General features: G+C 40.8%; 3 protein-coding genes across 3 annotated transcripts in view; 1 reads left to right on the top strand and 2 right to left on the bottom strand.

The window, feature by feature from the left end:
• Positions 1-657: 657 nt before the first annotated feature.
• On the bottom strand, positions 658-10,214 carry ppil4 (peptidylprolyl isomerase (cyclophilin)-like 4). Its single transcript, XM_008398556.2, has 13 exons — positions 10,105-10,214; positions 9,742-9,809; positions 9,172-9,236; positions 8,975-9,092; positions 8,733-8,875; positions 8,230-8,326; positions 8,004-8,120; positions 7,804-7,928; positions 7,608-7,674; positions 5,246-5,357; positions 3,700-3,796; positions 3,458-3,584; positions 658-1,473 (listed from the first exon to the last, which is right to left on the bottom strand). Exons 1-13 carry the CDS (start codon positions 10,172-10,174, stop codon positions 1,243-1,245), a joined length of 1,437 nt encoding a protein of 478 aa, XP_008396778.1. The 5' UTR covers positions 10,175-10,214; the 3' UTR covers positions 658-1,242.
• Positions 10,215-10,235: 21 nt separating this feature from the next.
• On the top strand, positions 10,236-18,159 carry ginm1 (glycoprotein integral membrane 1). Its single transcript, XM_008398555.2, has 8 exons — positions 10,236-10,368; positions 10,486-10,557; positions 10,665-10,764; positions 11,592-11,746; positions 11,883-12,042; positions 12,781-13,016; positions 13,447-13,610; positions 16,320-18,159. The coding sequence occupies exons 1-8, from the start codon at positions 10,297-10,299 to the stop codon at positions 16,435-16,437; spliced, it is 1,077 nt and encodes a 358-aa protein (XP_008396777.1). The 5' UTR covers positions 10,236-10,296; the 3' UTR covers positions 16,438-18,159.
• The window catches only part of LOC103458036 (katanin p60 ATPase-containing subunit A1), a 10,594-nt gene continuing 9,275 nt past the window's right edge, over positions 17,869-19,187 (bottom strand). Inside the window, exon 10 of the mRNA XM_008398579.2 lies at positions 17,869-19,182. Coding sequence (XP_008396801.1) covers positions 18,950-19,182 — 233 coding nt within the window. The 3' untranslated portion in view covers positions 17,869-18,949. The remainder of the gene's footprint in view (positions 19,183-19,187) is intronic.

Raw genomic sequence — 19,187 nt, 5'->3', positions numbered from 1 at the left:
AGTCATCCTGTTCTTTATAACAGATTATAACCAGCTGAGTATTGGACCGGAGAGTCCGACCAACTCTTCAGCACAGCATTCAGTACTGTTGACATTTTACTGAAAGGACTAAAGTCCAACAGAACCAACTGTTCTTCCACAGCTTATGTGGATGTCACTGAACACTTTGACGTGGGTAGTCTCAGTACGTGGTAACCATGGAACCCAGACTAAAACCGGACATTGAAGCAGTTGGACATCTTTAAGAAGCTGAAGGTTGGCCTGAAACTCTGCAGCAGTGATTTATCCACATTGTTCTTTTATCAGTGGTATAATAAAAGCCTGGAGGAAAACACCTGGTGAGGGTGACGAGTTCACCAAACAATATGGTGAATCACTGCTTAGTCATGATTTATTGTTTTCAACAATGGCCGATTTGGTTTGAATAACTTTGTATCTTCAATAAGTAAAATTATTTGTATTTTCCCAGACTAAAGTTAACCTTTGTTAGATCATCTGAAAGATTAAAGTGTGAAAGAGTTTTCACAGCACTACAGTCAAAAAAGGGAGAAATTGAGCTTATTTACAATTACACAACAAAATGCCAACAAATCAGTGGCTAATCACCTCAATCAATAGTTAGAAAGATTATGAACTAAAAAGGACAAGTGGAAAGTGTGCTGGTTAGAAAAATATTTTATTATCCTTGGCATCAAATTAAAAATGTAAATTTTCAGCTGATTTCAGATTCATTTGCTAAAGTTCAATCTTTGTAACTGGAAGTTTGTCAAACTTCCAGATAAAGAAGTGCAGCTGAGATTCAGCGTGACCCTGCAGACAGAGGCATGAGCTCTGACAGGTGGGTGGAGGGAGACACCAGTGGTTTCCCTCAGCAGCGTGGGGGCAGAGGGAACCCGCCCACCARCTTTCCATACAGACATTTCTAAAAGGCAACCCGTCCCCCCAGCAGTCAGCGGCAGGTGGGACCTTGTGCAGCCTTTGTTCTAAATGCGTCGGTCACAAGAGGAAGATGCAGAAGAAGTAAACAACACGGCGATGAGGAAGTCCGTCATGGTTACAAAATAACAACAAAAAAAGTAGAACTGATAAGACAATTTCCACGTCATAGTGAGTCTTTCTAAGCACTTCTTTTGGTTTAGTTAGGTTTATTTATCTAGAAATTGTACAACTGATGTCATTTTCACTTTTAGTTGGGTGATTTTTAAACAAAGGTCAGAGTTAAAATAATACCAGCCAGTTCCCTCATCTGAACCTGCTCCTGTCTTTATCCTTGGACTTCCTGGGCGAGCGGCTGCGGCTGCGGCTGCGGCTGCGGCTGCACTCTCTGTGACCTTTGTCCCGGCTCTCCTTCCCGTGTTTGAGCCGGGACTTGCTGTGTTTGTGCTCTCTGTCTCTGTCTCTGTCTCTGGAGCGTGAGCGTGAGCCCGAGCGCTGGCGGCCAGACTTTCGATCGCGTCTGCTCTCCTCGTTGTCCTGGAAACGAGAGCAGAGTGAAGACGGTGAGAACTGGACATCMAAATGTCCAGTTAGAAGGAACAAGGAGGACATTTACTCCTTTGATCAAGTTTGAACTTCTAGGAAAGACTTTTSTGCCCAGTTAGAGATGAACTGGTCCACTTTTTTCACTTCTGATACCGATATCTGAGGTTTAGTATCGGCCGATACTGAAATGGTTCAGAAAGTGGAATAAGAATTCTAAATACAATGTAAAACAATTAAAATATAGAATCAGACTGAACAGATTATGGATCTGGAACATTGTCAGACACCAAAACTAGAGTTTTAGTTCAGTTGAATACAGATATTAGTATCAGATTGGTGCATCTCTAGTTTTAAAGCCAGAAGATGAGCTGACAGGAAAGAGAGAGAGAGAAATAGAGAGAGCGCTCAAGCTTCTTGGAAGAGGAATGAAACAAAGTGAACAGTGATAAGAAAGTTATTAAAGGAACAAGGAAGTATTCCACAGGAGAACTTTAGCATTATCTGCCTGCTGATATTTTTCCTGGCAAAGGTGAGGTGGCTTTCCTGACAGGTAACGAGCCTGAGGTCGGCTTCTYCGTCCGTCAGCCTTCATTCCAAAAACCCATCAGCGATCCTGTCAGACACCTTCTGCATTCCTGCAGATCACCGCGATATGACACAAACATTTTCTGCAACACCTCTTCCTACCAGACTGTAGAACAGTCTGTGTGGCCATTTACCACAACATGGTGCTGACCAGGAAGTTCTCAAGTTCTCAATGTCAAAGGTCAACAATAACTCCAGAACTGCTTGTTCAGACTGGAGGAACAGTCTACACGCTGGTGATTCTCAGTCGCTCCATGTAAAACTATCTGGACTGCTGAAAAATAAAACTAACATGTGGCATCTCATTCTGCTGACTGCACCGCTGGGTCCCTTGGGGCCCGAAAGCAGCTAAAACAAACAATACRGTCATTTATCTACATGATAATAAAATCAGTGTAACAATAAAATCCTGGGATCATAACATCGCTATGTAACCCTGCTAAATAATAAAAAAATACATCCTTCACCTCAAACTACACATACCAGCTCATAATAAACAATATCTGCTTCTTATCAGGTCTTAAAATGATCTGTGACGGACTGGCCACCAACATGAGGCTTTAGGGTTCTGAAGATAAACATTTTGATTCATTGTCTCAGTAAATTTCAACTAATGAGGTTGAATAAAAAACAAAACTGCATGTTATCAATAAAWTTGAAAATATGATTAAATGCAGTTACTGTGTGCAGCTTAGTGACGTAAATCACACAGCTGTAAGTCAGGTGTCCTGATGACGCCCATTTCAGATGGGAATGTTTTCCAACAGCAGTATTTGTTTGTGGCGTTTTGAACACTGTRYWGTTACAGGGGAAAAAAAGGAGTTATCTTTTTTTTTTTTTTACATTTTTATCCTCATCACAGTAGTACCACAAAATAATATTGAATTCTAAGTCCATATAGCTGTCATTCACCCAGCTGATCATTTGAACAGTGGTGAAAAGAACAGGTCTGATCTATGTGGGTGCTCCACTAGAGCGGGCGCCAAACAAAGCTAGAGGAAAAGTTATTTCCAGTCAGCATTTTCTGTATTTCAGAACTGTTTGTGAAAATAACATGATCAGTATCAGAGGCACTGATTAGGCTCACCCRCACTAAAGGCTGAAGGAAAACAGAAGAGAGAATGATGAAGATGYTGTAGGGATGGAGTAAAAAACCTACAATGAGTCCTCGCCGCTGCATCTGAGTAAACAAYSTCAAGTCCAGTGAGGTGGAGACTGATTGGRTCATTACGAAGTTGAAATAGATTATTTAGTCTAACTGATGATGTCTGGATGTTCAGGAWTAAACAGAATCACCACCAATCTGGGCACCTGCCTGGCAGCAACACTTCCAGACTCACAGGATACAATACGACCTGTGAGCTCACAGCTTCCAGGTTAAAGAACTGACCTTGTGCTTTTTGGATTTCCTGCTGTCCTCATCATCTGAATGATGATGGTGCYTCTTGTGTTTCTTTTCAGGGTGCCGGTGGCTCATCGCCGCCTCCTCATCCTCGATTAGCAGGTCATACTTGGAGCTGTTAGGAAGGTTAYGGAAATCTCAGAAAAAGAAAGGCAGTGGAGACGGACACGAATCAGAAGAATATCMACAGGAAATAAAACATTCCCAGGCATGTGAATACAGAAGGATACTCTTGTTTTTGCTTCACTTGATCCTTCAGAGCCAGCTTAGAACGGCTCTCCAAGTCCTTCTCGTAGGCCTTGAAGTCATCTTTAGTGTATTTCCCACCTAGGACACACACAGAGCTGTTCACTTAAAGGAGCAGTCAGACTTTTAGATGTGAGGTTCTGTTAAAGGTTTAGAAACASCTAAAATCTGATCTGAGTTGATCTTTATGTTAGCATAAATCCAGACTAGTAATGGCTAGTCTGACCTAGAGGAGACTTCTACTAAAATAAAAAGCCTCCAAGGTGCCACACAGCTTATGGAAACACTATTTATGAATGCAGAATTTATCCTTATTGTTTATTGGCTGTTTATCAACAGGGAAGCCTGTGATTACATCTCTAGGACACAGACATAGGAGTGTCCTGTGCACCACTAATGAACACTCTGTCACACTGACAACAGAGTACCTGAGCATTTACAGTCAGTATGCATTTCATGAATTTTTTTCCCCCCTATTCTTATTTTTCTTAACTTTTTGTTTCCTTCTTAACTGGAAATGCTTCACATTCACATGTCGGATCTTCAGCATGTGCTTCACACAGGAAGATCTATGGAGGTGCACGCCTCCTACCTCCACTTCCTGTGTAAACAATCATGGACCTGTGTGAGCGTAAGCAGACCATGTGACCCTGATGATGGTTTGGATTGGATGTTCTTTAAATAGCATTCACACAATTTAGTCATGTTCCTTAAAGGGTAAGTAGGGTTCCATCTTTATGTTTCTGCACAAATTTCGAAATTTTTGTCAAAATTTTGCATATATATATATATATAGATATATATATATATATATAAATTATTGACTTAAAACAAGCTGCTACTATGCAAGAAGCTGTTAGTCTGTTGTTAGCTAACAACAAGTTGTTTGTTAACTGTTATCTTGTTAGTTAACAACAATCTAACAAATTGTAGTTAGCTTGTTGTTTTGTCAAATCAAGCTAACTAATAAGCTACTATATCTTGTTACAAATTACTTCTAAGTTAGTCTCGTCTCATTGGAAGTTTACTAAGATTTACAAGCTAACCTTTCTAAGCTTGTCAGTGGTGGGGTAATGTTTTCACTGGGATCAGTTACCCTGTAAATTGGTGTGGTTTTAGGTCAGCAGAGGTTTGCTTTGACACTGGCTTCTTTTCTGACTAGCTGTTAGCTTTAGCCTCTGGGACCAGCTAGTCTAGATTTAKAAGAAATGCAGAGCAATCTACTGCAGATACGATACCAACTGCTTGTAAACTTCAGAGAAATTCATTTCAAAAACACTGAACTGTCCCTTTAAAGTGAAAGAAACAAAAAAACGAAAACAGAGCAACACTACTGTCACTCCCACAAACTAAGTGGAAAATATTATCTAACCTTTAAGTACGTTTTTCTATTACTTTACATTGTTTGATTTTGTCTTGCTGCACTCTTGTGAAGCGTCTTTGAGTACTTAAAAAAAAGCACTATGTGGAAAAAATGTGGTATTATTACTATTGTTATTAAAAGTCCAGCCTCAGGACCAGCATGGCTACCTTTCCCTTTCCATTTGATCTTTGCAACCGACTGGCTGAAGTCCACATGGATCCGTCGGTCATCAATCAGCACGTTGTCCATTTTGAAGTAAGCCTTTTCACAGTCTTCTTGCTGCCAAGAAAACAGGTTTATATATTGTAAAGTTCAATTTAAAAAAAAAGAACAATGTGATGAAAAACTCAGCTCTAATTTGAAAAATAACARCAAACCTCACATAAACTACCCRCTTTATGCACCTGCTGAATGTACACTGACTATTCTCTCGAAATGTTCCAGATATTAAATGACATGCAAGCTCTTAAATATCTTCACACAAAAGGTAAAGGAAAGCCAAAAGCTGCTTTAACTGGCTGCTCATATGGGGAGGAATATGATACCAGCTGCCAAGTTCAGGAACCCGGAATAAAAACATGGATTTCATGTAGAAGCAGGAACATTTTGCTCCGTTTTAATGTGCTGTGGAAAAACCCCGGCTCCTCTCTTATCTTTCATTTTCAAGGAGTCAGCTTTKTCTGGCTTCTTTACAATAACGGTTTGGTGCGACCCACCACTGGCCAAGCGTGAAAGTCAACATCTACCTAAAAGTATAGCATCCTCTACTGGTTGCACAATGCATTGTCCTTCAGAGCCTTGATTCCGTTTGTCGTTTGCAGTGAAATTCCTGCAGCTYCATTATTCCCCAGATAAAAAGTTCACAGGGTTCACCACTGAAAAACAAATCGTGCAAATATGATCTCCCCTATTATCYTACATATCTGACCTAATCAACGTTGTAGGACAGGTTTCATGTTTCCAAACTTATCAGCTCKTATTTCCACACTGCAGCAGCTCTGAAGCACAGCAGCGACAGGCTGCTCCTCCTCTGTCATAATGACTCCAACAATCTGATGGGATCATAATCAACATGTCATAAACAGAGCAAACTGAGTTTATGACTGATTTCCAGACTTCACATCCTGCAGGGTTTTTCCACCTGTTATTATTTCCCTTATAAAAACCGGACGGCATATATATAGGGAAAAACAAGATGTTATCAGCTTATGTTTCCCGGTGAACCAGAACATGCAAAAAGCCCATGAAGAAAAACTAACTAAAAGGAAAGTCGAGTGATTCGAACATCATGTTACAACAGTGCATCTAAACATGTCTGACTTTATAAAGCAGAGCTGAGCTGTGGATGCACTTTCACCATCCGCCTCCACATTCTTATCATAAATCACATCACCACTAATCCACTGCACACCTCACTACTGTCTTTCTGTCATCTTGACAAGTTTAGGCTAGTCGTGATTACATATTATAAATTGTCCCARAAATTATTGCGATAAACAATAACATTGTCCTTTTGAGGCCATTTTAAACAAATATAATGATAAGAKAAGATAAGGTCTCTCAAAGATAATAGACTTAGACAATAAACTTTCACTTCTCAAAGAAGATTTAACATTGTGGCATTTTYAAATGTCCAAAATAAAATGACTAAAACAGTAAATTAAAAAACATTATGAAGTCTCAACAAAACAAAAATGTGCCTCAAATCACAGCCATCACTGTCTATGGTAACTCTGAAGAGTTAAAACATTTAATTTCTCTTTGAGATCAATAAAGTATTTTTGAATTTAATCATCAGGCTCAGAATGGAAAAACAGGCAAACAGCCAGATAGGACCTTAGTGAAAACATTTATTCCTTTTTTGCTAAATTATGCATTTGTAAAGTAGTATTTTGTTTTTTTCTTTTTGTAATATTATTAACTTACCAATATAATGTGAATCTGAAATGTGCAAACTAACCACTTTGTATTATRTGTCAAATGTCTTCAATATTTTTCTAAATGATGGTTTTTCAATAATATTAAAGGGCAGCATCTCTCTAAAGATGAAGCAAACTACAGAAACAAGCATGCGAATGAAATTTATCACACTCATTTTCATTTATCATGTGATTATGTCATTTATTGCTAATTTAGGACTAAAAAAACTATAAATATAGTGGATGACTGGAAGATCCTGCTGGCTTTGATAGTTTGGCAACAGAAGTGAGCCGGTGGCAAAACAGACGTCGTGCAACTGGATGCAATTTGCATTTATGCAAAGAAAAAAAATCATCAGCTATCAAGGGCATGTTAGCAGTGAGTTAGCCTCAACCGCTTCAAGTCACAGAACGCAACAACGATCTACGCATGRCTCAAACTTTTGCCTGCAAGACAAAAAAAATTTCAAAACTTAAACATTTAAAACTTGTGATCAACGTATTTGAGGGCAACTTACATTTTTAAAATAAATTTAAGACATTTTAAGGCCCTAATTATTGTTAGAGGGCCAWTAAGGCCTTATTGGTGCATAGAGATGATGCTGCTCACCTTCTCAAACTCAATGAAAGCATAGCAGAGGGAATCTCCAGTTTTAAAGTCTCTGATGATCTCACAACTACATAGAAAAAGACAAAAACAATGTTCTGGTAACGTCAAAAGAAAACAGACGATGACTACAAAATGTTCAGGCAAAAATCTTTAAAGAATAAACAAAGACGTATCTGACAAAAATAAGAATCCTGACCTTTTTATGGAGCCAAAGCGTGAAAAGATGATCTCCAGGTCCTCGTCTGTGGTGACTGGGTTGAGTTTGCACACAAACAAAACGTTCTCAGGAGGCTTCACGTCTGCATCTGGGAGGTCCCCAACCTGCAGGGACACTCAGTGTGTCTTCAGTGTGTCCCCCAGCCCAGCCAGAGGACTGAGAGCAGACGTGTGTCTCACCATCTCCAGCAGGATGGCCTGAGTCTTGGCTTCCTTCTCCTTCAGCCTCTCCTCCAGCTCCTCAGCTTCTTTCCCGTCCGTGTCGTCGATCACTTCGTCCGCTCCGATACGGCCGCTCTGCAAATACAAACACTGATTCACACAAACTACTGAAAGCATCTATGTCTGCCTGAGCGTCTCTGAGCCGCCCCATCACTCTGGTGAGAAAGACCGCGGCTGCCCTCACATCCAGCTGCTCCTTGGTGGGCTCAGGCGATCGATCGGGAATCGGCAGGTCGGCAGGATCGTCGAACGGATCGTCCAGCACCACAGTGTGGTTTATCCTGCCCAACACAACAGTAACGTCTCATGATCAAACCGTAAAAAATAAAACAAATCAGGATAATAAAKTAAGAAAAAYATTTTACCAGGTTATAAGGGTTAGAAATCTGCTGATGGAACTAATAAATTAAGGAATTATTGATTAAAATAAGTTCCTATCTAAGATATTTGTACTAGGAACTGGACAAAAGATAGTTGGTAGGTGGAACATAAGTCAAATTCACAGCAAATGCAATTTCAATCCACYTTACAAAAACAAAACRTTTAAATTCATTTATACATTCCAACTGATCTCAGTTATCAAACAGTACAGTAAGCTAAATGAATTTTTAAAAGTAATTTAAAAAGCTCTTATCTAAGGAAGCCCAGTAGATATAAGTGTGACATGGCCTCTTGGTTCCAGCTCACCTGATGTCCTGAAACGGGACAAAATCCTTGTCAACAAAAGCCTCATTGATCTTGGTCAGGACGTCCAGCCCTTCTGTGACTTCTCCGAACACGGTGTGGACTCCATCCAGGTAGTCCAGGTTCTCCCCAGTCATGATGAGGAACTAAGAAGACACTGATTATTCCGGTTGCACATCTGACATTTTTTTCCTACCCTAAAAAAAAGGATATGGCAGGTTTCTAAAAGCTCTCTTCTCATTCACCTGAGAGCCGTGCTGGTCATTTCCGTTGTTCACCATGGAAACMGTCCCCTTCTTCCTGTGCTTGATGCGCGGCACTTTCTCCGCGTCAAAGAAGCGCGCCTGGTCTCCGTACAGCTTGCTGCAGATCCGGAGCACAGACAGGTTTTCAACACGCGCCGCTCGATTCCCAAATATCTGAAACCGTTTTACTGACTGACCAGAAGACAGATTCTCCTCCACGGCCGGTTCCAGTAGGATCTCCAGTCTGCACAATGAAGTCCCTCTGAGAAAAATACACCAACATATCACACAGCAAATCTGAATGCAGAGTAACACTTCAAATATTTCTGATTTTTATGGGATTTGTTTTTAGCACTTGCTCCAAATGTTACGCAAAGCTAGTAGTACTAATGTAGCAATCTCAGTCCAGAAGACAGAATTTTAGACAGACTAAGGAATTTGGAAACAGAGAAGTGTATGACTTTGACATGAAAAAGTGTAATTACCATGTAAGATTTGGAATAGCCAGAATGTTCAGCTTTTAGATTAAATTGTGATGAAAMATGTATGTGATGTCTGTTTTACTGTGGTTAATCTGCTATATTACATTTGATCAAATAATTAAACAGTAAAGTCCTTCCACAGCTGTGTGAACGTCAACGGTAGATCTGACTGTAAGCTTGGCGTTTGGCGCCCTCCTGTGGAGGCTCGCTGAAACAGCATAGAGTTAACAGAAATAAGAACAGATTGAAGCGGAGACGGTTTGAAATAAGACAGTTTAGCATTACCTGCACATTGTGGACGAGGCAGTAGTTGTAGTATTTTATTTTGCATAATTTCAGGAAATTTAGGGAGGCTGAAAGAGAGCACAAATGTTTAGATACACCACTGGCAACATTAGAAATAATGTGTTTGGAAGTAAGATATGACGTAACTTATTACAACTGCTGTGCAGTTGTAACACTCTACTCCAATTAGAGTAATTYTGGAACAAGATAAAACAGAAGCTGAATGAAACAGACAACAGACTAGCTAACCACCGAAGCTAACACCGCCATATTCTGTTCATAAGCTCTTTTTTGTCTCGTTCAGTTATGAACCAGCTAATATGCTTACAAATAGTTGTGGATTATTGAAACATATWGTCTTACTTTTAGGTCTTTCCTCGGTGAACAAATCAATTACAATATCCCCCAGCGTTGTTTCAAGGAGCACCGCCATACTGACGTTTTCACTTCTCGCGAGAAAAACAGCAGAACATTCCGTACGCCTGCGCAGTTYGTAGGTGTGCGCAACGGTTTTTCCCGACTCTTGYTTTTGATGGAAGAGAACTAAAAGCGGATATGGCGGGTCCCACTGTTTGTTTTATTGTTCTTCTGTTAGTTGCCGAGTCGACGACAAAGCAGCTAAACACGGTAAGAAAAAAAAGAGGTGTTTTGTGCGGTGTTAGCCTCGCTGTTAGCCTTTCCACTATAATGTAGCAGTTCGGTTGTTTTCTCTTTTTATTTCTCACCGAGTTGTTTTTCTCGCAGGAAAATATCCTGATTAACGTGACAGCAGGTACACTGACAGACMCCGAGCTGCAGCAGTCCAACAGCTTACAGGTACATTCATGGCCACGGAGGGAATAATTCCTAAGATTCCTCTGTTTCTGGGAAATCAGGAGGGGAGCTCATGAGTCACTTCTGTTTTTTTGTTTTGTTTTTTCCAGATAAATTTAAACATATCAGTGGGTGAAGAGCAGGTGCTGGTCAATGAGATCCCGGTGGAGCTTTCAGGTGTCACTAGGTTCAACTGCCAGGCTCTTCTCTGTGAGTTTCCTTCACTTCTCCTTTGAGCTTACACAGCTAAAGCTAAATGATCCGCCTGTTAGTTTTTCCCTTCCTGTAATCTTTAGAACTGGTTCTCCAGGCTTCCTAATGGACCATGTCTAATTTCTTTCATCTAATATCTCTTTGGAAATCCTATTTTTTTCCAGATGTTTCTACCCCTCTATGAACTTTAGCATCTCCTCTACCATAATATAAACAGATACAGTTCAGTTGTTCATCCCTGATGGATGGTTTATTGCTTTCACAAATCAAACATGACCAACAAAATTTGACTTGTTTGACCACAAAATGTAAAAAAAAAAAAAAAAAAAAAAACTTTTAATGTCAAAGGCATGAACCAGTGAAGGCCTTTCCACACACAGCTGCCTTCATGTAGTTTTTTTTGGTGTTTGCTGGTTTGTATCTGAAACTCCGACATGCTGGTGCAGATTTCAAACAAATCGACTTTCTATTTGTGAGCTGCTAATAACAAGATACCTGTTCCTGCTTTCCACATGTGTTGAATATTCATCTTGCTAAAATATTTTCATYAAAATAAAATTGTAATAAAACAGCAGTAGAAGTTTAGAGAGCAGACTCCCTTGTGCATCTTTGGAAATCTASAAACAGTAAAATCCTCCAGGAAGTGTTCATTTACAGAAGTATTCAAAAAAACCAAACAAAAAACATTGGTTTGCCTCGTTTACTCCTTTAGAAGACAGATGTTCACTAACCTTTTTCACATTCAGCTCTTTGACATAATAACACTCTTTAACATTTTAAAGCTAGGTAACTTGCTGTAWTGATGCCTGCTTGGTGTCTYCCAGTGGACAGCAGTAATGGGACCAGTGAGTTTGACTCTGGGGACCTGGTGTCGGCCGTTACCCGGGTGATGGTGAGCCAGAACCGGCTGTACAGCGACTCGGACGAGGTGGTGGCTCTGCAGGTGTTCAGTGAAGTGATTGAGTTGGATGGAAAAGAGGTAAACTCTTCGTTCTACCTCATCTCTTCTGGGTGGAGCCAGTTGATTGGCTCCCAGATGAGGCTGAGGCGATTTTCTCTGGTCAGGCTCCGCTCCCTCTGACTGTGACCTCTGACCTTTCCTTTGTGCYGTTCAGGTCCACCAACCTGACATGTGTGAGGTGAAAATCCTGCTGAGCCCAGAGTTCCAGAAGCTGGCCCAGTTCACCAACGTCTACCCCATCGGACACAGCGAGATCATCAGGATCCCCAGAGAGAACGACGTGGTCGTCACGAATCCTCCCAACTTTAGAAGAGGTTTGTTTTCTAACCCTAACCACGTTTCCAAATGTCCACAAATCTTTGTCTATTCTGCTATTGTCGAAAAAACACAAATTTGCAACTGTGGYGTTTCCACTAAATAAGAAATGAAATTAAAATCACACRTGAAYAAGGTTGTTGATGTGATGAGTCATTAAAAATCACAGCGGCGACAGATGTAAATAGTTACATGAAATATATTCATAATTCAGCCATGATGTTCATCTATCAGCCAATCAGAGGAGACGTCTTATTCAGGTTTTGGCTATGTATGCTGCGCTTTGGTTGATTGTACAGGTGAGTTATGTTCAAATGATGCACAGCTTCTTATGAACTGTGATGCTGTGAGAGCACATGGTGGAGCCGGCTGCACATTGCCTGAGAAAAAACAAAACGAAGCATCTTCCTCTTCCTGCTTCCTGTCGCCTCTACTTTGTTGTTTTCACCAGTAGTAACAGCCAGCTGCTGATCATGTGACTCATGCGATTCATAAACAGTTTTTCCACTGTAGTTTTGCAAAATACATATATTTTCATATGGCTGAAGAACCACCTCATCATAGCAAAGAACTGTTTAATAAAAAAACAATGAGTTTTTTTTAATTGCCGTGTTTCCAATAAGTGAATTTAATTTCATAATTTSAATTTGCTCCATCCTATGATGAATGGAAACGCAGCTCCTGACTCCTCCCCCTGTTTTCATGCTGTGTCTCGTTGCGTGTGACCTTGACCTCAGACGAGGAGCAGCTGGTGTCCCAGACCACCAGCCAGTACCCCCACACAGAGCGACACTCTGACACCACGCAGGAGGAGGTGGCGGCTCCAGGGAAGCTTCCAGAAACGCCGCTGCGGATGGACCCCGACCTGCTGTCCGACGTCACCTACGGGGACGAGTTTGAGGACCTGGAGCCGAGCCCGTCGGGTCAGAATGAGATGGGCATCCCGTCCAAGGAAGTGACCTCATCGTATTCAGTAAGTGAACCTGGAACTGCTAAGGACTGAGAGGAGTCCAGGCTGGAGGTCAGTCAAAGTCCATTAAGTGAGACTTTCACAGTCTGGCTTTGTGACTCTGCTATGTTGGTAGCATCTATTAAAAGAAGCTCTGAGCTCTAAGCTAATGGTTTGGACTGGTGCAGCTCCAGTTTTCACTTGGTTTTAAATTTCGTTGACGTGTAAATGACTAATGTGTGTAAGATTGAAACTGAAGCATGACAAATTATTGTTAGTTCACTTAGATATATGCGCTCACATCAGTCTGACTTACGTTCTGATTGGTGACACAAGCAGACTGAGACTGGAAGGGCAGAACTGCAGGAGAAGAGTCTGTGTTTAACCATCTCACTGTAGATCTGGAGACCTCTACCCCGACCTCTGACCTCTGCTCTGTCCATCCTCTCCTCAGGCTATGTGTGAGTGGGTGGAGCATGCCAGGGAGCACCTGCGCCGCTTCTGCTACGAGTCGCTGCCCCTCTTCTTCCTGGTCATGTGGGTGGTTGTGATCGGTGTAGCTGGATCGGCGTTCATCGTCAAGATCCTGGACTTGTTCTTCCCAGCCTGCGAACACAAGTGAGTCTCTCAGACMGTGTTGACTAAAGGCCTCCACATACTCAGGCGTACTGTGTGCATTCCATGAACTGCGCTTACTGTCTRCGGACGGTTGTGTCTTCATACTCAAGTGTACTGATTACCTAAAGTTCTCTAGTGACAAATTCCTGTATTTAACAATCCTAATGAGAATTAGCAAGTTTGATGAACTATTTGGGTGCCTACCTCTGTTTCTTCTCCATCTGGAAAGTCTTAACTCACCTCTCAGTGCGGGACAGAGAAAGGCAGTGACGTGTCGGTTCATCCCGCAGCAGGAGGCTGCGCTGGCTTTAACTGTAATCAGGGATCCATTCAATAAGCTTTGAATGTTTATTATGTTCCAAAAGCACAATTGTGATCGGTGCAATAATTTGTGCAGCAATCAAAAATGAGCACATACCYGATCATCCTTTCCTTGCAGTTTGAAAAAAAAAAAAAAAAARWCAGACTCAACTTATCGGCCCACCTCTCTGCTCTGCTGCTGATAAAGAAGTCTGGGATGATGTCTTGTTTTTTGTTCTTATAATTCAGCATGTGAATATATAAAGCCTGTTGCTGTTGAGCATTTTCTCTCACGTCCCTGTGACAACTTTATGTTGACTTTTATCAAGTTGATGTCAACTTTGAAACAATATGAACTYGTATAACTCTTATTCTCAACCTTATCAGCCCGGTGTCACATGAAATCAGTTCCATGTGAACACTGTTTCCACCGGGTAGTATAATGTGCGACACCGAGCATGTGGTCATAAAAATCTATGCTTGCGTGGACATGTCCGGCGGACGTCCACTTCGAGTCCGAGCTGGCCTCCGCAGACTGAAGTCTGGCCGAGTATGTTGGGGCCTTTAGAGAGCAGGACCTGATTTAGTAATTACACCAGACTAAACATAATTTAGTCTTTTGACTAAAATACTGTTTAGTTTGTCATAATTAAGTCAGCAGAACTATTTGCTTTAGTCTAGTTTTAGTCAACTAACAAAATTTAAGTTGATTACATCTGTGAATTTAGTTAACACAATTATATGTAAACGTTAATATTTTTTTCACTTGAATTATCACAAAATGAATCATATTTTTAWCCWCTTATGTCTACGCCTGTCACAATAACAAGTTTACTGGTCCCAGAAGTTATTGTGATAAACGAAAACATTGTTTTGAGACCATTTTCAAATACTACAGTAATAATGGCTTAGTAATGTAAGAACACATTCTCAAACATCAATACACTTTAAATTATACTGACCATTTAACACTGGAACTGGAAGACATTTTAAATATCCAATATTAACAAAACAACAAAAAAAATATAAGTAAAATGAATTATAAAGTCTCTATAAACAAATTTGWCCTATAAACAAAAGTAGGCTGAGACCAAAACACCAGACTGAAGTCTTTTATCATCCAGTTTTTAGWAGGAAGAGAGAAAAGAGAAATAATGCAAATGGAAATTGAGCTTGTTTTATTTATCATGCTATTAATTGATCCATTGCTTATTGCAACAGGCTTAGTTATATGGAGGACCCAAAACCGACATAATAAGAAATAAAAGCATAAATATATATTTTGTTTTTCCTTTTCCTTACACATGAGTTTTTGTCAAGTAATGTAAATATTTTCTTATTTCCCCTAAATGTGCGTTTTTGTCAAGAAAAATAGATATTTTGCTTTGTCTTTTGTTGCTTCTATCTTTTCTGCTCACTGTATTTCCCTTTTGCTGTTTTTCTGCTGCATCGTTATGTTAATGAGGAGCTGCCTGCTATGTCTCCTATTGGCCAATAGAGCTTTGGAACCAACGTCACTGTGTCAGACGTTGTGGGCCGTTTAGGTGCAGTCACTCGGTGCCATCTTTGCAGGCCACAGACCAAAACAAACTTCATCCTGGTGGTTTTGTTGTGTTGCCGACTGCAGTCCAGTGAACCTCAGAGCGCTGAGGAGGGAGCTGGAGAACAKCTGGCCGAAATTAGCGTTCATAAATCGGATCAACCTTGAGCTAAACGCYGCTTACTCTGCGGATATTGGAAAATCCAATTCCAACTTGAAACTAACTTCACTGCAGTCGGCAACACAACAAAACCACCAGGATGAAGTTTGTTTTGGTCTGTGGCCTGCAAAGATGGCACCGAGTGACTGCACCTAAACGGCCCACAACGTCTGACGCAGTGATGTTGGTTCCAAAGCTCTATTGGCCAATAGGAGACATAGAAGGCAGCTCCTCATTAACATAACGATGCAGCAGGAAAACAGCAAACGGAAAAAAAGAGCAAAAAAGGGAGAAACAAAAACAAACAAAAAAAAAAGCAAAATATTTTAATAAAAAAGAAAATATATACATTACTTGATGGAAACTCATGTGTAAGGAAAAGGAAAAACTAAATATATATTTATGCTTTCATTTCTTATTATGTCGGTTTTGGTCCTCTATATAGTTATGACATAATGTTATTATCTGAATATTTAATGAATACAAAAACAGATTTAACTTTGTACAAACATCTTTATCTGAACAAAATTCTCTGCCTGAAAATTGTTTGCACGGTCAATAATTAATTGCATATTACATTCTTCATATAAAAAATGTTACTATAAATCTAAAATAAACACAACACTTATTATTAGTCTGGTTATTAGCCAGAGATCCTGGAGAACATTTTGTGTTCTCCTCTAACGGCGCTCCCTAATCCGTTTCACAGGCACATTTTCCAGATCAACCCGGCCACTCTGATACCAGAGGAGGAGAAGGTCAACCTGCTGGAGAGCGTGGAGACGGAGGTGGAGGTGGAGGCGCCTGAGGAAGAGAAGCAGCCGTGAAGCGGCTCGGCTCGGCCCAGCTCCATAATGCTCCTTTTGGTTCTGATTTCCTGTTTGGTTCTGTTCCCTGCTTCCATTCAGACCCGTGACCCACTCTTATGGTTTCACTTCAGTTTACTGTTCTGAAACCTGATGAAAGCGCCGGTCCCCCAGTTCAACCACCAAGCCCACCACGGCAGCAGCGAGGGGCAGAGCGCACATTTCATCTAGCTTTCCAAACATGGGGGAGGAATTAACGTTCACTCAGAATRTCGATTCAAATATTTCACTGCTTTAAAGGAAGCTCACATTTCCTTATGCAAACCTCGAGAATAAAATAGTTTCTGTTTTAAAAATAATAAGTTGGTTCAAGACGGTTTCCCTCTTCCCATGTTTGTCAGGTTAGCAGTAAGCATACGTGTTCTGTAAAAATGGCTAACAGATCCTTTAAAGCCAGAGTTAAATCAGGCAAATTTAAAGCACAAATAAATAAAAAAACACCGATTATATGATACCAAAAATAATCTTTTTCTTTTTAAGCAAATAGTGATGTGCAGCACTATACCAACAGAAAAGAAGAGAGATGCACCTATCAGGCTTTTCCTGACTCACCAGTTTTTGGTCTGACCTGCTGATTCATCTTTTCTAAATATTGTGGCAAAAACAAGAGTGGGGGAGGTGTTGGAGGTTTTTTCATAGTGATATTAGTTATGCATGTATGCAAAACATGAAGGAATCAAAATATTTGTCTCTAATTTTTATTGAGCTGAAAAGGATTCATGTGTAGACTGAAAGTTTTGATGCACTTAAAAAAAATCCTAATCAACTGGAAACTGGTGCATCAGTGGAGGAGTTTTATTTCCCAGCAGGCTGCTCTTCTGTCGCCCTTTAACTGAAACAAGGCAGCGCTTGGAGGCGAACCTATGCAGATCATTTCCTCGGCATGCTTCATGTCACAATTTAGAAACATTTGAACTGAATGTCGTTGCAAAGGAAGCGCCTCCCTGTGAAGCCTGCTGCACATCAGTGAGCTTCTGTTCTTCAGTGCCTCTGTGGGGGGGAAGGGAGGGGTCTTTATGTACAGGGAGGGGGCGGGGCCTATGTGGCACTACAAGCACTACTTRCGTTGAAGAATGTAAATGAAGTAGCTCATAATGTTCCTGCACGGACGACACAAACAGGGCTGCTGTTTCCTGAACAGATGGAACCCTGTGGAAATGCTGACTGTACTTATTTTTTTTCTGTCTTGTCTGTAAAAGTTGGACAGATGTGGCTGATCTCATCACGTTCTGTAATCTAGAGTGCCTCAGATCATCCATTTCTTCTTGTCACCTGTTCGATCCGGCCGTTGTAAACGTCAACACTCTTGTCGATTCTCGTCCCACWTTTTAGGAGAAACTTGGGTTTTTACTCCTATCAGCTGAGATCAAGACTCTGGACCGGAGTCAAACAGCAGAGCGCATGATGGCTGTTTATTTAAAAATGAAACAAAAACATGCATGTGTGGCATTTCACCAGTCCGTTCTAAACTGCATGATGACTCGACGCCACTGGGAGCAGTTCCAGCCCCACGCAGACTGTAGATCAGCTCTTATGGCAGGCAGCGGGTTTTAGAGATGTTGATGAAAAATGAAACAGCTTTGTTGAATCTGTATGAATCCATGTGTTACATGTCTCCACTGCAACTGGATTGTGTTTTAAGGTTGGAACGTTAGCTTAATAAATGCTTTCCTTACAAACCAACACGTTCTGTTGATCCTGTTACACTGAGAACTCCCTTTACAGCTTCAATGCATTTTTAATATTTCTTAAAATTGTCACTGTCGGGACAGTGACGGTTCGATGTGGCATCTGCTTTGAACTGGAAGAACAAGAATCATCTCTGGTAGATGGGCAAAATTTGTCAATGCAAGAACTACGGCATCACAACTGGTCCAAGAAGGTCAAGAACCAAATGTTTCCTTTGCTCCTTCCAAACMTAAACCAGGAARTAAATGGACTGAACTTATAGCACCTTTTCAATTATTTTGACAACTCAAAGCACAAAATGAGTGATCTGTGTATACACGAATACACAGATCAGGGTTATTTGCTTTGCTCAGGGGCAGGAGGAAGCTGAAATTGAACCTACAAGCTTCCAATAAGACGATTCTACCCACAGAGCCACAGTCAGAGAAAATGACTTGAGTGGCTCATTGATTTAATTGAACAATAACTTTATTTATACAAATATCTTTAGTGTTGCTTTTATAGAAATGTAAATTGTTCAAAAGACCAAAAAAAATGTTGGTCTCAAAACATCAATTGTAATTAAAAGTATGTGAATGATTTCTGATTGGCTGTTAACTCCCTGATAGACGACATCATGAACAGTTTTTGCTACAGAACATGTTACCGCTTCAGATTGAACATTATGTACAAAACAAGCGCAGCAATACTTCACATTCTAAACATCCACCCACATCATTCTGCAYACAAACAACTCAGCCAAACTCATGCTAAAACATCTTTAAATGTTCGGTTTGATTTCTTCTCAGCACGATCCAAACTCCTCGATCCAGCTGGCGTACTTCTCCAGGTCAGCAGCTGACACGGATTTGGAGACTTTCTTCAGAGCCGACTCAAAGTCCTCCATGGTGGTTGGCATGTGCATCTCGTCCCGTGACAGGTTCCGGATCTCCTCCGGGGTCAGACCCTCGATCCGTCGCCTCATGGCCATCAGGGAGGCGTCTCTAATGCAGCAAACAGGAAAAAACTGAAAAAAAACTTTC

This window comes from Poecilia reticulata, linkage group LG21 (genome assembly GCF_000633615.1).
Source record: "Poecilia reticulata strain Guanapo linkage group LG21, Guppy_female_1.0+MT, whole genome shotgun sequence".
NCBI lineage: Eukaryota > Metazoa > Chordata > Actinopteri > Cyprinodontiformes > Poeciliidae > Poecilia > Poecilia reticulata.
The sequence above is the reverse complement of the archived record's forward strand: the minus strand, read 5'-3'. Positions and strand labels throughout refer to the sequence as shown.